This window comes from Ceratotherium simum, chromosome 4 (genome assembly GCF_057802395.1).
Source record: "Ceratotherium simum simum isolate JZ-2026a chromosome 4, ASM5780239v1, whole genome shotgun sequence".
NCBI classification, from domain to species: domain Eukaryota; kingdom Metazoa; phylum Chordata; class Mammalia; order Perissodactyla; family Rhinocerotidae; genus Ceratotherium; species Ceratotherium simum.
Window position 1 is genome coordinate 86,391,369 of NC_141903.1, and position 15,084 is coordinate 86,406,452.

The 15,084-nt window shown below is 39.3% G+C and overlaps 1 protein-coding gene across 1 annotated transcript in view; it reads right to left on the reverse strand.

The window, feature by feature from the left end:
• The window catches only part of CMYA5 (cardiomyopathy associated 5), an 88,209-nt gene that overhangs the window by 21,179 nt on the left and 51,946 nt on the right, over nt 1-15,084 (reverse strand). Inside the window, exons 5-9 of the mRNA XM_087430132.1 lie at nt 14,578-14,600; nt 9,658-9,776; nt 4,618-4,767; nt 1,629-1,775; nt 388-535 (exon numbers count right to left, since the gene is read on the reverse strand). Of these exons, the coding sequence (XP_087286258.1) occupies nt 388-535; nt 1,629-1,775; nt 4,618-4,767; nt 9,658-9,776; nt 14,578-14,600 (587 nt within the window). The remainder of the gene's footprint in view (nt 1-387; nt 536-1,628; nt 1,776-4,617; nt 4,768-9,657; nt 9,777-14,577; nt 14,601-15,084) is intronic.

Sequence of the window (15,084 nt, forward strand, 5' to 3'; positions counted from 1 at the left end):
TTATATACAAGCTCACTATTAGTTTCCTGAGTTAGGTGGTACCTATTCTGACATAACTACTAAAAAGTGCATAAAATATGCATAAATCCTGTCTAAGGACTCAAATATACTCAAAGAATGTTCTACCTTATTAAAATTCACATACATTTTTCTTACAAGGGAGTTATTATTCTGCATTGCAGCATGTGTTTTATTACAAACTTGGAGTTCATTGATGAATAGTGATGGAGTTGCAAATCAAGTCAACAGCTTAATCAGCTCAGCAGGATTTTAGGAAGCCCTTCTCCCACTGTGAGGGAGGTTAGCTTGGGGCCCTGAGCCGGGTTCCTGGCACCCCGAGCTCTCCCCATGGTGAAGTGGGGTCTCCCCTTGGAGAGCGATTGTTACCTGAGGCCCTCGCCCTCCGGGGAGTGCTGTCTGCAGTACTCCAGAGTATAGGTCTCAGTGGCCTCTGGGTTGGCAGGCCGCCATCGGATGGTGGCCGTGTTCCAACACACGGTACAGTCCTCAGCACGGATCACAGGGGTGGAGGGTGCTGCAGAGAGAGAACCAAGTCAATTGTGGAACCATCAATACCAGCTCTGCTTCCCTGGTACCCTGGGAAGACTGCCTGGGCATGATTTTATATTTTTGACTTAAAAATACATTCTGGGTTGAAAACCCAAAAGGTATAAAAATTTATGTAGTGACAAGACTCCCTCCCATCCCATCTTCCAAATCGCCCAGTTTTTACCCATCCCCAAACAGCCCCTAATATTAGTTTCCTGTAAATCCTACCAGAGTTTATACGTATATAAGCAAATAAAAGCAAAGATCCTTGTCCCCCTCCCTTTATATAAAAGTTAGCCGTTATCTTGCCTTCAGTAGGTGCTCCGTAAATATTGGCTTTAAAAGGCAAGAAGAAAGGATAAAATGGTGGGAGCGAGTCATTTCTTCCCCGGAGGTAGTTACAATTATCTGAAAGGTAACGCAAAGTTGGCTTATGCTACACCTGCTTCAGCCTCCGTGAAAAGATTCCATCATGGAAGGAAGCTGATTACTGCTGCTGAGAAAGCTTTTGGGGGCTCCTAGCATCCATATGATGAAGCCAGAGCTTCTTAGCAAACAGGAGTCTACACACCAGCTTTTCTCACCTCATGTCTTTACTCTCCTTGTTTTTAAGTCAAAGAAATAATACCAAACTTCTTATTGTCCTGCACACTCCATACTGTTTCCTACCTTGACGCCTCTGCTCATATGTCTTCTTCAAATGGAATACACTCCTTTAACACATTACTTCCTACTGATCCTTTCAATGATTGTGTCCCGGCATCAGTTCTAGGAAGCCATTCCTGATCCTGCCCCCGCCCCAGGCTGTTTCGTGTACCCCTCGGGAGTGTTCTCATGACAACGCGTGCATAACTGGATCACGGCACTTACCACAAATTTTTCATGATCTTTTGTTTTCTATCTCCCCTACTTGACCACAAGCTTCTTGAGAACAGGAACCTAGTCTTATTCATCATTGTATACCCAGCACTGTACAACACCTAGCATACAATAGGTGTTTAATAAATGCTTATTGGTTGACCTTAATAGTCTGTGAAGAATTGAGTATCGCCTCCTATACCCCCTTAACATCTCTTTACCTGTTCTAAAAATCGCTCTTTCGCTGGGCAGGCTACATCCGGTGAAGTTCACAGCCATTACCCACACTTGATAGCATCGGTCAGGCTCCAAATCTTCAAAAATGCAGTAGCTTTCTTTCACTGTCACTCTGTATTCTTCTACCAACTCTAGCATAAAACACAATCACAAACTCTAGGGTGTCTTCCAAAGTTAACTGAAAGTTACAATTATTGGAAAAATTGGTCTATGACTTTTTTCAGTGGAAAACCCAAACTGATAAACTTACAGATATCGTTATGTGAGAGCTAGCTAGCACTTTAGAATACATAAGAAAACAACAGCATTCTGAAAAGAGATATTTAGAATCACATAGCATTACTTGTGAACACTTATCAGAAAATAATAGGGCCGGCCCCGTGGCTTAGCGGTTAAATGCACGAGCTCCGCTGCTGGTGGCCCGGGTTCAGATCCTGGGCGCGCACACACGCACCGCTTCTCCGGCCATGCTGAGGCCGCGTCCCACGTACAGCAACTAGAAGGATGTGCAGCTATGACATACAACTATCTACTGGGGCTTTGGGGGAAAAATAAATAAATTAATTAAAAAAAAAAAAAAGAAAAGAATAGCATATTAGGAAGATTCTGACCTTCCTATACCACAAATAAAGATTTCAATAGCAAATACTAAAATTGCATAGAGTTTATGTTAGCTTAAATCTCAGTAATACATTCTCAAGAAAATTCTTAAGAAGCAATGCCAATATTTCAGGAGAGTATATAATAAAATAAGGACAACTCCATGCTTTCTGACCTTACAATGTTATAAAGCATCTTTACAGATTAGTAAACCATTTTGTTACTCAGTATGATTTTCAAAGTTTCAAATCCTGGTTCCTTCTCATGAATTCCAGAATTCTTTCAACTAGAGATTTCGACAATTTATAGAAATACTTAAATAATTTTGATAGAGGGGCCAGCCCTGTGCGGTAGCAGTTAAGTGCGTATGCTCTGCTGCTGGCGGCCCGGGTTCGGATCCCAGGCACGCACGGATGCACTGCTTGTCAGGCCATGCTGTGGCGGCGTCCCATATAAAGTGGAGGAAGATGGGCACAGATGTTAGCCCAGCGCCAGTCTTCCTCAGCAAAAAGAGGAGGACTGGCAGATGTTAGCTCAGGGCTGATCTTCCTCACAAAAAAATAAATAAATAAATAACTTTGATAGGTCATAAACTATTCTAAGAAGTAACTTTGTTCAATCAAAACATTTCCTTAAATTTCTTATTTTACTTTCAGTATTTTAGTAGTAAATAGTACTCAATACCATTCTCAACATCTGCCCCTTTGGGCCAATCTGATTATTCTGAGATTTTCTCTCCTTTAAAAAAGAAGGATTTTCTTTTTTAAATTAGCCTATGGTAATTTCAGTTATCGTCCCTTATTACTCTTGAATGTCACATCTTCAAAACTCCTCCAGTTAAGAAACCCAGATTGTTTCCTTTTAAAGGAAATTTAGGAGCTCTTCAACTCAGCAGGTTTCTTCAATTGCATCTCTTTTTCCCAATGAGCTATACTTTCCTGATAGAAAATTTGGTTTAAATAATGTCATAAGGACTTTACATTGAAAAACATTTCCCCTATAGCCTAGAAACCGTGACTGCAGTTTTCAATGGAATCAGCCTTTTAGGCTAAATCCTGATACCCCGGTACTTCTTTTAACAAAGCACATAACATGTGTGACTGGAGACCTCTCACACGCAGCACGGTATCACAGTATAGATCATCGGATTAGCTAACTGGCATCAGCAGAGTTCAAGGCATTGAATGAATGAGACACAGGACAGGCAAGTGTTTGGGGGATGGTGGGGAGGTGAAGCCCTTAAAAAAAGTAATCCAGGCAATAAATAGTTGTTAAGAGGAGGCTTGAGAGCCATGAAGTTCCACAGTATAAGTGGATATACAGGGAGATAAAGTGTGGTGTGAAGTGTTGTCACAGGTATATGGTAAGAGGTCCCCAATAAAACAGGAGTTCTTATAGACAAATGTGGCCAGCTTTACACTATGTCTATGGTTGCTTTTTTTTACTTTTTTCTAGTTTAAGTATCACATGACATCTCAGAAGACTTAAATATCAGTAACAGTGAAATATAGTATAATTCATTTCTTATTACAAATTGGGTCCTGTGGCATGTCAATCCCGCCACCTGCTCATCTGATTTCCAAAATACACGGGTCTGTCTTCAACCAGCAACACAGAATGCCAGCACTCCCAGCTCTGATGCATCAGGAAGTGACAACCTCAGACTGCCTGGCTTCTAGGTCTCATTAGAAGTCCTACTGAACAGAGACATATTTAGAGGCTCAACTGTAAGACGTGCCGTCCATTCACTCCACTAAGCACTTTCCCCTCTATCTGTGCATTGATTTGGGACACCAGAAGACTACACCATATCTAGGCCCACGCCTTGAGAAATGTGAACTCTGAATTAACCTTTACAGCTTGTTTGTAGCTTTTATCAAAGGCAGATCTGAGAAAATGCCAACCATAACATGCAAAGCTGCATTTGCATTAAAATTATGGTGGAGGACACTGTCCTGTATACACAGCTCATTTCCCCTCTACAAAGTAGCACACACTACACTTGTATTTTAGACTTCAGTACTGATTTAAACTTTGTTCCCCCTGCAACTCTGTTATGTTATCTCTTTCCTGAAAACGAGAATCACTTAATTGCTTCTGTTATCCTGAGAGCTCAAAGCCAAATCTGAATCTCAATTACAATATTCATGTTGACCATTATGTTGATATTTATGCATTTTTGTTTTCCATGATCCTCACATTCAAATTTTGCTTATACGTTATTTCATTATATGGTTGTTGGTTTGCTGTTGTTGTTTTTATAAGTGGCTATAAATGCTTTGTGGAAAGAGTCACAATATGTGTGCGTTTAAATATTTCACATGAAGATGCAGAAATGTACACATGCGTCTGTGTTTGTGTTAGCAATCCTACCGTTTACTTCTTGGTCACCCTGTGGCTCCTCCATGCAGTAAACCTGGAATGAGTCAACGACGTCTTCCTTGTTCATGCTCCAATAAACTGCAATCGTTGTGCTGGTGGCAGAATTTGGTTCCTGAGGTTCTAATCTAGGAGGCTGTGGCACTGGAATATAAGCAAGATTTATTATAACTAAAGGTGTTTTTATCAATTGATTTTTTCTTTTTGCAAAAGTCACCTATGCTTATTGAAAAAAAATTCAAACAATACAGAAATACATGGAGTAAATGTGGGAGGGCTCCCCTGTTCCCAACACCCCCCAACCCCAAGGATACTCCTTGGAGGCAACCACTGTTTCAGTTGAGTGTGTATCCCGCCAAAATGTTTCTATGCATTTGTGTATGTGCACATATAATACACACAGACATAAACAAAAATGGATCCCTTGGTAATATTCTTCCATAGTTCTATATTTAGAGCAATAAACTTACACAGGTTAGAGGATGCATCAAATGATTTGGTTTTCCTTCAAAACAAAAACTTGAGTATGCTTTGCTAGATAACCAGTGCTATATTCTTCTACATGGAGTCTATATTCACAATAGAGACAAAGGAAACCTTTTTTAGCTATAGTTGCTATATCATCAAGGCTGAAAAAGACTGGCATGAATAAAATATCAAAATACACTTTCTGAAACTACTATCCCATTTCCTCTTTCCAACATGACTATACCTATAAATTTTTTTAAAAATTAAACAAAATGTAAAAATTACATAGGGGAAAAAGTACCCTATTAACTGATTCAAATATAAAGTTTAGATATCCAGTATAATTCTTCTGTTCTAAATTTTAAAGACAATATCCTCAAGTGTTTAACTAGAGATTTTAAAAGTTTATAATTATTCATATTGAATGTTAATGGTATATACAACACCATAAATCAAACCCCTATGCAATTCTCCTCCAAAAGTTTTGAGATACAAAAGCTTTGAACATATTTTACAAATTAGAGGAAAAGGTTATTCCCATAGTTGAAAAGATGTTATGCTTTTAAATTTATTTTTATGGGTTTTTTTTTTCCCAGTCAACAATTTCCTGAGAGATAAGCTTACTGAAATAATATTGGCCAAATTTTCTGAGATTACTTTATTAAAAGTCAACACTGAAGGAAAAGAAAACAAAGGTTAGTCCAAGAAGAAGGTAAAAATAAGAAAAAAATAAATGTATCTAAAGAACAGAATAAAAAGAGACATATTAAAAAGATTTAACAAAGAGATAATGAGCTAAGGAAATACACAGGGATGAAAAATGAAAAGCAAGATAAGGGAGTGGTCAAGTTCACGGGCTTCAGAGCAGAGATGCTGGCTTAAGGTCAAATGCCAGATCCCCCACTTATTAGCTGTGTTATCTTAGCCTTACTTTCCTCATCTTTAAAATGGGAAAACAACAACAATAATACCATTTCCTCCCAGGGTTGTTGTTAGAAGCAAGATAATCTGTATTATGTGCCTGCCACATAACCAGTGTTAACGTTCAGAAGGCAAAACGGCATTGGCAGGAGCACAGAAAACAGAGAGGAGAAGCAGGAAGACCCTGAAGACAGGAGCTGAACTAGGGATCCAGCACCTGGTGAATCGCAGAGGGGAGCAGGCTGCATGGTGAGGCAGGAGGCCTGCCTGTCAGACCATCTCCCCAAGGGCTGATAATGGTTCAGAGACCCTTCCGCTATCTTTGACTTTTCTGTTTGTCTTCCCAGCAGGAAATCAGGCTCACATTCTAAAGGAGTCCATCCAGACAAATGCAGTTCAGTAAATTTTCATGTTGCCCAAGGTTTGTCAAAGAGCCAAGCAGAATGCTTCAGCTATAGTCAGTCGTCTTTGAAGCAGTGTTGGAGAACTCCTTGAGGCATGAACGATGAAAACGCTCCCCTTTTTTCTATGAATTATACATTGAGCTATATCTGCTTTTTAAAAATGGTAACATCTTTTCGAAAATCTCTCTCTCTCAGATAACTTAAAACTTAAAAATCAATAATCGAGGGGCCAGCCCAGTGGCATAGTGGTTAAGTCCATGTGCTCCGCTTCGGTGGTCCAGGGTTCACAGTTTCGGATCCCGGGCATGGACCTATGTACCACTTATCCAGCCATGCTGTGGCAGGTGTCCCACATATAAAGTAGAGGAAGATGGGCGTGGATGTTAGCCCAGGGCCAACCTTCCTCAGCAAAAAAAAAACAGGAGGACTGGCAACAGACGTTAGCTTAGGGCTAATCTTCCTCACCAAAAAATAATAGTAATAATAATAATTGACCCCTCAGAATCAACTTTAAGGAAGAAGCAATTTTAAGGAAGAAGCAATTATAGGGAATTAAGTAAAGCATGTAGGCTACGAAAAATTTTATACCTAATGTACTCTTTCCCTAAGAAATTAAAGTTAGAACATCTTTTTTCAAAAATAGGAAACATTTTTACTTTTCAAAGTATTCTAAAGTTAAAAAGGAAATAAGAGTATTCCATAGATGTAATCTAATAACAATGGCTGAATTTACAATTCCTGTGTGGCAGAAGAACATCAGAGACCCAGATTTTATATGTTAGCAACTCTGTTTACACTTCTGTAGTAATAAACTTGAATAGAAGTAATGCCAAAAAATACAAAATGGGATTTTAAGGCTTCTTTGCCAGAGGCTAAAGAATTGGGCAGAGGAATCGCCCCACGGATTCCCTCTGTCTGATGGAGTGTTCCCACAAAGTATGCCCATAAAAATGCTCCCACATGGGGAGCTAAGCATTAGATCAACTCGGACTTCAGGATCTGTGCAGCCCAGATACAGATTCCCACTCAACCTAGCTTTCAAAAAGTCCCCAGAAGAGCAGCATTATTCACAATAGCCAAACGGTGGAAGCAACCCAAGTGTACATCGACGGGTAAATGGATAAGCAAAACGCAGTATAAACATACAATGGAATATTATTCAGCCTTAAAAAGGAAGGGAATTCTGACACATGCTACAACGTGGGTGATTCTAGAGAACATTATGCTAAGTGAAATAAGCCAGTCACAAAAAGACAAAAACTGTATGATTCCACTTATATGAGGTACCCAGAATAGTCAAATTCATAGAGACAGAAAATAGAATGGTGGTTGCCAGGGGTTGGGGGGAAGGGGAAATGGGGAGTTATTGCTTAATAGGTACAGAATTTCAGTTTTGCAAGATGAAAAGAATTCTGGAGATGGATAGTGGTGACAGCTGTACAATGACGTGAATGTATTTAATGCCACCAAACCGTAAACTTCAAAGAGGTTATGACAGTAATTTTTATGTTATGTGTATTTTACCACAATTAAAAAAAGAAAACGTCCCCAGGAGCCAGAGCCAAGGAAACCTTGGATGTCACTAATCTATGGTGATCCCTCCTTTCACAGCAATGCACTCGCCTCCTTGGTGTAGAGCAGGTTCAAGTGCAAAGACTCTGAAACCAAACTCCTCCACCACCTCCTCCTCCCAAATTCCTGTGAATCTAGGACAACGTGAGAGACATTTTTCTTTTCCCTGTATTTCCTCACCTGTCAAATCGGAATAACAATAAAACCAACCTCCTAGGGTTATTGCGAGATTAGATGATAGGAGGGCTTAACAGTGCCAGGCATCATGTAAGTATGGAAGAAATGTTAGGGGCTGCTCTGTGTCTCATTGGAAAAGTCACATCCTTTCTACATTATATCTCTTAATTCAGGCAGTGATCAGGCTAACTTTTCAGGGACCAGGTGAGGACTTTATATCTGAGAGATGTCATTGGTCATAAAATGAACAAAAGCTAGTTAGCATCAAGTCAACACCCTGGGCTCCGATTCTGTGAGGCCCATGCGCGACAAGCAGCCTTTATAGCTCAGAGATCAGTCTCTCCATAAACAGCTTGGAACGACTGGGACTGCCGCGCGCACTATTTCTGAGTGAACGCCTTAACACTTGTGACGATTTAACTCTGCGACCTCTAAAATATATATAAAATGGCCTCTCATTGCCCGTCAGATATTCAAAAGAATATCCTACTAAATGAACAGCATATAACGAATCCCTTAAAAGCTAAAGATCTACTCTGTTAATCAAAATATCTTACTTTGCAATCACTGCTCTATTTAAATGCCTCTTAAAGACGTTACAAGAAAACACCCTTTTGTTTTGAGACATTTCCAGAGAAAATCCATTAGGATAAATGATTGAATCTTTCACTTTATATAGGGTAGGTGGGGGTTTTTTTGGTTTTTTAAAGGCACAGTAGACTTTCACTACGTACTAAACTAAAACTCTTCCTACAGAAATGAAAGTTAATTGTCAATTTAAAAACAGCAGTCATCTTTAAGGTGGCTTTGAAAGAACACAGCATCTTTTAAGAAGGACATCTGAGTACATTTTACAGTAAGTGAAACCTGGTAACTTCACTGAAACACAGCAGCTTTGAGAAATCTAAATGAGTTTCATTGTCTTGTTTGTTAAAATAGCACATTAAAAAATATTTTGAAGAGCCGGCAGGATGCTTCTGACAGCTGAGTGGGAGGCTCCTGGCTACAGAGCATGATGCTGAGCTGTTAGTTCTCTGAGCTAATCTGTTTAGTTTGAAAAAAGGAAAAAGAACTCAGTTGAAGAGGGGGAAACCACTCTTAAGGAAAAATCTATTCAACACATAGGAAAATATTTTATTTATTTTTTCCTCTATACCTGGCTGCTGGCATGAGCAAATAATCTCTAGAAGAGAGGGAGAGAAATCCTATTTTAAAAGGAAAAAAAAGGAGGAGACCCCTCGGTTCCATGGCTACTTCCTCCCATCTCCTCAGTATACCAGCTCTGTCATGAAGCTTCAAACAGAAACACAGTTTGTAACTGAAATGGTACGCTAGTCTCACGCTCTATTTCAGAATCTAGCTTTAAATCTTTACAAGTAAGATTTTTCTTTTTCTTTTCCCAGTTATATTTCCTTATGTTCAAATACTTTCAAAACAAACAAGGAAAAACCAATACATTTCATCAAGGTAATTAACATATGAAAATTCCTACCAGCCACTTGTTTTAACATCTGGTCACTTCTTGCTGAGCTGTCATCATAATGTTCAAAAAGTGAGAAGGCAGCAGGCATTTTCTCTAAAGAGGCCGTGCTCTCCATTGCAGAAAGCAACCTATCGGGGGAAAACATTCCTAAGTTTTAAGTCAAGAAATTATTAACATACAGAATGAAAGCTAAAAACAATTGTTCAAAATGAAGGTGGTGGTGGTGGTGGTGGTTTTTGTAAGGCATTGTCTCCAAAAAGGATTTAAACTGTTTCAAAGTCTAGAAATATACGTCTAAAATCTATTTATTCTTAGGATTGTTTGGTGCAACTGGTAATGTTAGAAATTCCATTCCTGTATCCTCAAATCTGAATAGATTCCATCTTAATTTTGCATCTATAAAGTTAATCTTAAAAATGCCTACATTTTAAAGATTATTTTTATTTATTTCCTAGAGATATAAAGGTTCAGAGCCAGTCTGGAAATCCACACACTGTATGACATCCTTGCTGCTCTCAACCCTCACTATTATGCTTCTAGTCATTGTCTTTCAAAAAATATGTTCACCTGCTATGTGCCAGGCACTGTTGTGGGTACTGGGGATGTGGATGAGTGAAGGAGGATTAAGAATGATGGGGCATTCTTAAAAGACTCCACCAGCCACAGTTTATAAATTAATAGCTTTTATATACTCAAGACCCTCTGAGGAGGGATGCTGACAAGCACTAACTCAGTGTTTGTATCCAGGTGAAATCTGGGTTTTAAAAAAGACTGATTCAGAAGAGGGTAAAGGGGAAGGAGAGATTGCAAAAGCATGTATCTTTAGTGGGAGGGGCCTAACATTTGGTTAGGAGCTCTACTCTTGCTCACGAGGGGCCGGAATGATCCTCCAGCAATGAAGCCAGCTTCGAGGAACTCCATTGGCTTCATTATCACCGACTTTTGGGTTTGGGCCGCACAGACCCACCTCTAAGCCTTTGCACTTGCTGTTGGAACTTGCTTCTCCTAGATACTTGCATGGCTCCTTCCTCACTTAAATTAGATCTCTGTCCACATGTCCACTCCTCCGAGAGGCCAGCCCGGAGTGATCTACCCCCACAGCACTGCCCGTCCTTGCCACCCTCACTCTGCTGCATTTAACTTCCTCAAACGTACCACGACCTATTTGTTTTTGTCCTTCTACTTCCCCAGAATATAATCTACATGAGGAAAGGACTTTGTTTTGTTCACTACTGTGCTGTAATGTGTTACTTGGCACATAAGAGGCATTTAATAAATATATTTTGATTGAATAGAGGACAAAGTTCATTTGGGTGAGAATGTCAGGATCTGAAGTCTGGTAAATTTTTTATCAATGTGAGGGAAAAAGATTATAAAATAGAACTGAAATATTTAAAGAGTGCCCACTATGCTGACTAGTGTTAGGAATAATCAAATTCACTATCATCAGATTCAGGAGAGATGGTTGCAGTAGAGGCTTCAAAGAGAAGGTGACATTTGGCTGAGTCTTTTTTTTTTCCCCTCCCCAAAGCCCCAGTAGATAGTTGTATGTCATAGCTGCACATCCTTCTAGTTGCTGTATGTGGGACGCGGCCTCAGCATGGCCAGAGAAGCGGTGCGTCGGTGCACGCCTGGGATCCCAACCTGGGCTGCCAGTAGCGGAGCACGTGCACTTAACCGCTAAGCCATGGGGCCGCCCCTGGCTAAGTCTTAAAGAAGGAGTAGGAGTTTCCCAGACAGAAAAAGGGAGTAAGGGTGTTGCAGACAGAAGAACAGCATGAATAAAGGCATGGAGTTGGGGAAGATAACGGCACATTCAAGGTCCAGGGGGGCCCATGGGCTACCTCAAGAACTGGGAAATGGAGACAGAGATGAAATAGAAAGGGGGATTTATGCCTTGACTGTGACGAGCCTTTCATATCCACCAAGAGTTTCTATTTAATCCCTTAAGGCAGGGAGAGACACACAAGGGAAGTTTAGAAGAATACCCTGGCATGAGTCTGGGGAAGGATCAGAGCAAATAAATAGAGAGGTGGTGAGGTCAGCTGGGAGGACCTCACAACACTCTGGGTGAAGGAAGACAGCATGAGCCTGAATTAAAGCTTTGGGGCTGCAGAGGGTGGAATGACAGATTCAGAATGAACAAACAATGGTGCCCAGTGCTTATACTAAGCCCTCTCAATAAACGTCGCAGACTAAATGGAGGACTTTTTGTAGCGCAAAAGCTCTGGTTGTAGACACCACAAGTGTAATGTTTTTTTCCCTCATACACTGACCTGTCCAATTTTCATGTCAGTAAATGAAGGGCAAGCAGACATCTTTTCATGAGCAGGTCCTACAATGGTTGTGACTCTTTTTTTTTTTTCATTATTATAACACAAAAGAGCCAAACAGAGAAAAAAATGCAACTTCTTAACAGAACAGCATTTTCTAAGCCAATGTATTTTTCAAAATATGCAAATTTTAAGGCTAAATATGCTTGACAGCATTCCTTAATTTAAGCATTTTCAGTGTCAAGAAAAATCCTTTAATATACAAGCACTGCCTTTAGAGAGATACAATATTAAGGGAGGGAGAAGCAGCATCAAGGTAAAAAAACTAGATAATTAGCACTTCTCATAGAAGAACACCAATAACACTGAGACTTTGAGGCAGAAGTTGTCTTGAGGACATGAAAGGCTTCTTTTTAGTGAAACAGTCACGCTTTATCGTGTATGTGCACACGTGTGCACGTTTAACAGGGCTTTTTTAATTGCTCATATCTCCTCACCAAATCCTGAATTTTGTTGTCTTTTTTCTTTACAAAAAAATAATGATTATTCCAAGTGTATGCTCCTTTTGGTGACACGCAGCTTTAACAAAGATTAATTCATCGTCAACTGGACAAAGAAATCAAAATTAATTAAAATGACACACAGATGAAACAAGTTCAAGCACGAAACCAAAGAAATGGTTATTTGGAATTAAATAGATGTCAGTTCATATTAGCAAGTTAATATTCTAACATTTAGAAAGGTAAAAGTGTACTATAAGCATTTTTTAAGGTAAAAGCATTTGCAAATTTTCATTCACCAAATTTTCCTGCCAATCAGTATCTTCCATGAGTGAATGAAATATAAATAAGCAAATATGCATCTACACTGTCCAGTGTATATGGAATGGCACAATAAATCCATATACTTTGGGATAAAAATAAATATCAATAATATTTAGAAGAATGTATAATTTTCAAAAATAGAGGAAACTTGGGAGCAAGCCCTAGATATCAGTTTCCAGACCCACCTGGTGCACCTCAGCCTCCTGCGTGAATTGGTACACGTGCAGATGCCTCTTCCCACTCTGGACTCACATGTAGTGGATCTGGGGTAGGGCTCCAGGAGCTTTGGTTGAACAAACTGCACAGGTAATTCAGGCACAGCCAGTTTGGGGAACCACTGGGCCAGAGGACAGATTGTTATAAACCAGAGGTTCTCAATCCTGGCTGCACATTAAAATCACCAGGAAGCTTCAAAAATGCCCAGGCCACACCCCGGGTCAGTTACACCAGAATCTCGAGGTAAGATTCAGGCATCAGCATTTGTTAAAGCTCCCTGGGTAATTCTATTTATAACAGAGCCACTGTAATAAAACCCTTATTGATTAATGCCAAGATTAATATACAAATTATTTTCTTAAAACTTATTGGCAATATTCTATTGAATAGATTTTTAAGGTAAACAGGATTCATCTGTGCAGTTTTCATTATTAAAAAAATCAAGTTTCTAATATAAACCCATTTTTCTATATTTTCATATATCACAAATTTTTGATTTTACTTTATACTATTTCACAATTTGGCATTGAAGTAAACTGTAGATAATATTTACAATTTTAGAAATTTACAGCAAAGGGCTAAAAACAATAAAAACATTAAGCTCAACCAGTAGGAAAGACCTCAGGTCTTGCTATGGGAAAATGTGTCAGATCAGTATGAGCATTTCAATACCAGATGCTCCAAAAGATAAACATAGATCTGACTTGTGTGTTTTTATAGACAACATTTCCTAATTTCTTTTTGTGTGTGTGTGTGTGAGGAAGATCAGCCCTGAGTTAACATCCATGCCAATCCTCCTCTTTTTGCTGAGGAAGACTGGCCCTGAGCTAACATCTATTGCCAATCCTCCTCCTATTTTTTCCCCAAAGCCCCAGTAGATAGTTGTATGTTATAGTTGCACATCCTTCTAGTTGCTGTATGTGGGACGCCACCTCAGCATGCCCCGACAAGCATTGCATCAGTGCGCGCCCAGGATCCAAACCCAGGCCACCAGTAGTGGAGCGCGCGCACTCAACTGCTAAGCCATGGGGCCGGCCCCAACATTTCCTAATTTCTTGTTGAGTGCTTTGCCTTTCAAATGAATGAAGAATTTCTCTTAGACTGAGTGTTAAATACAACAACAAAAACAAAACAAAAGCAAAAGAGGAAGATTCATTTAGGTTAGCTGAGCAGAAAGAGAAGATAAATGTACGCCTATCTTTGAAGAGAAAATTTCATTAAGATTATGTAAGTCACAAAATTACTCAAGGTAGATATGAATGATTCTTTCAAATACTCATATTTAACTAATAAGTCTAAGTATCTATAAAATGTTCTGTCTGCAATGACAGGAAAGATGGTCTAGATTAGGTTGAAAATACAGAGTACATCTCAAGGAAGCAGTTAAAAATCTACATTATGATAATTGTTATTTAACTAAAGCACATGCAATTTTTTTCAAAGCTGTCATTTAGCTTTTAAAAGCACTGTATCTAAAAGTGAAAATCCAGTAGCTCGCTAAATGTATGTATTTTTTAATTGGCAGCTCATTTTCTATAAAGCATCAAAATATTAAAAATAAAGCATACAGTCATGCTATTCTCAGTCGCCACTACATTGTGCCATGTTTTATATACCTTTCATTGATTTCCTCAAACGACTTAAGGAAGAATGAAAAAAAGAAAGAGAGAGAGAGAGAGAACTAATTAACAACAAAAAGAAAAACCAACCTAGAGTGTTAAGATTATGCATGCTCTACATCACGACTCCTCAGATTCCCCTGAGGCTGTTGCTCTTGGGTGCTTCAGCCAGGGCAGGAAGGAAATTAGTGTTCAGAAGGCGGAGGGGGTGGGGGGGTCTGGGCAGGGATGGAGGGGGCTTTAGTTTCCAGTTCTGCTCTACTCTCTGTAATCAGCAAAGCTGGCAATGAGTTGCTTATGCTCTGCTTCTCTCTATTCATTAACAAATGGCTTAGCTTCCAGAATAGAATACTCCAAAGCAAGAAAAATGACTTATATTTGTTCTATGTGGGATATATACCAAAAATATAATCAGTAGTTATCTCTGGGTGATACTTTCTCTTTGCTTTTCTAATTTTTTCCAAATTTTCTAAAATGGATACATATTACTTTTATAAGCAGAAA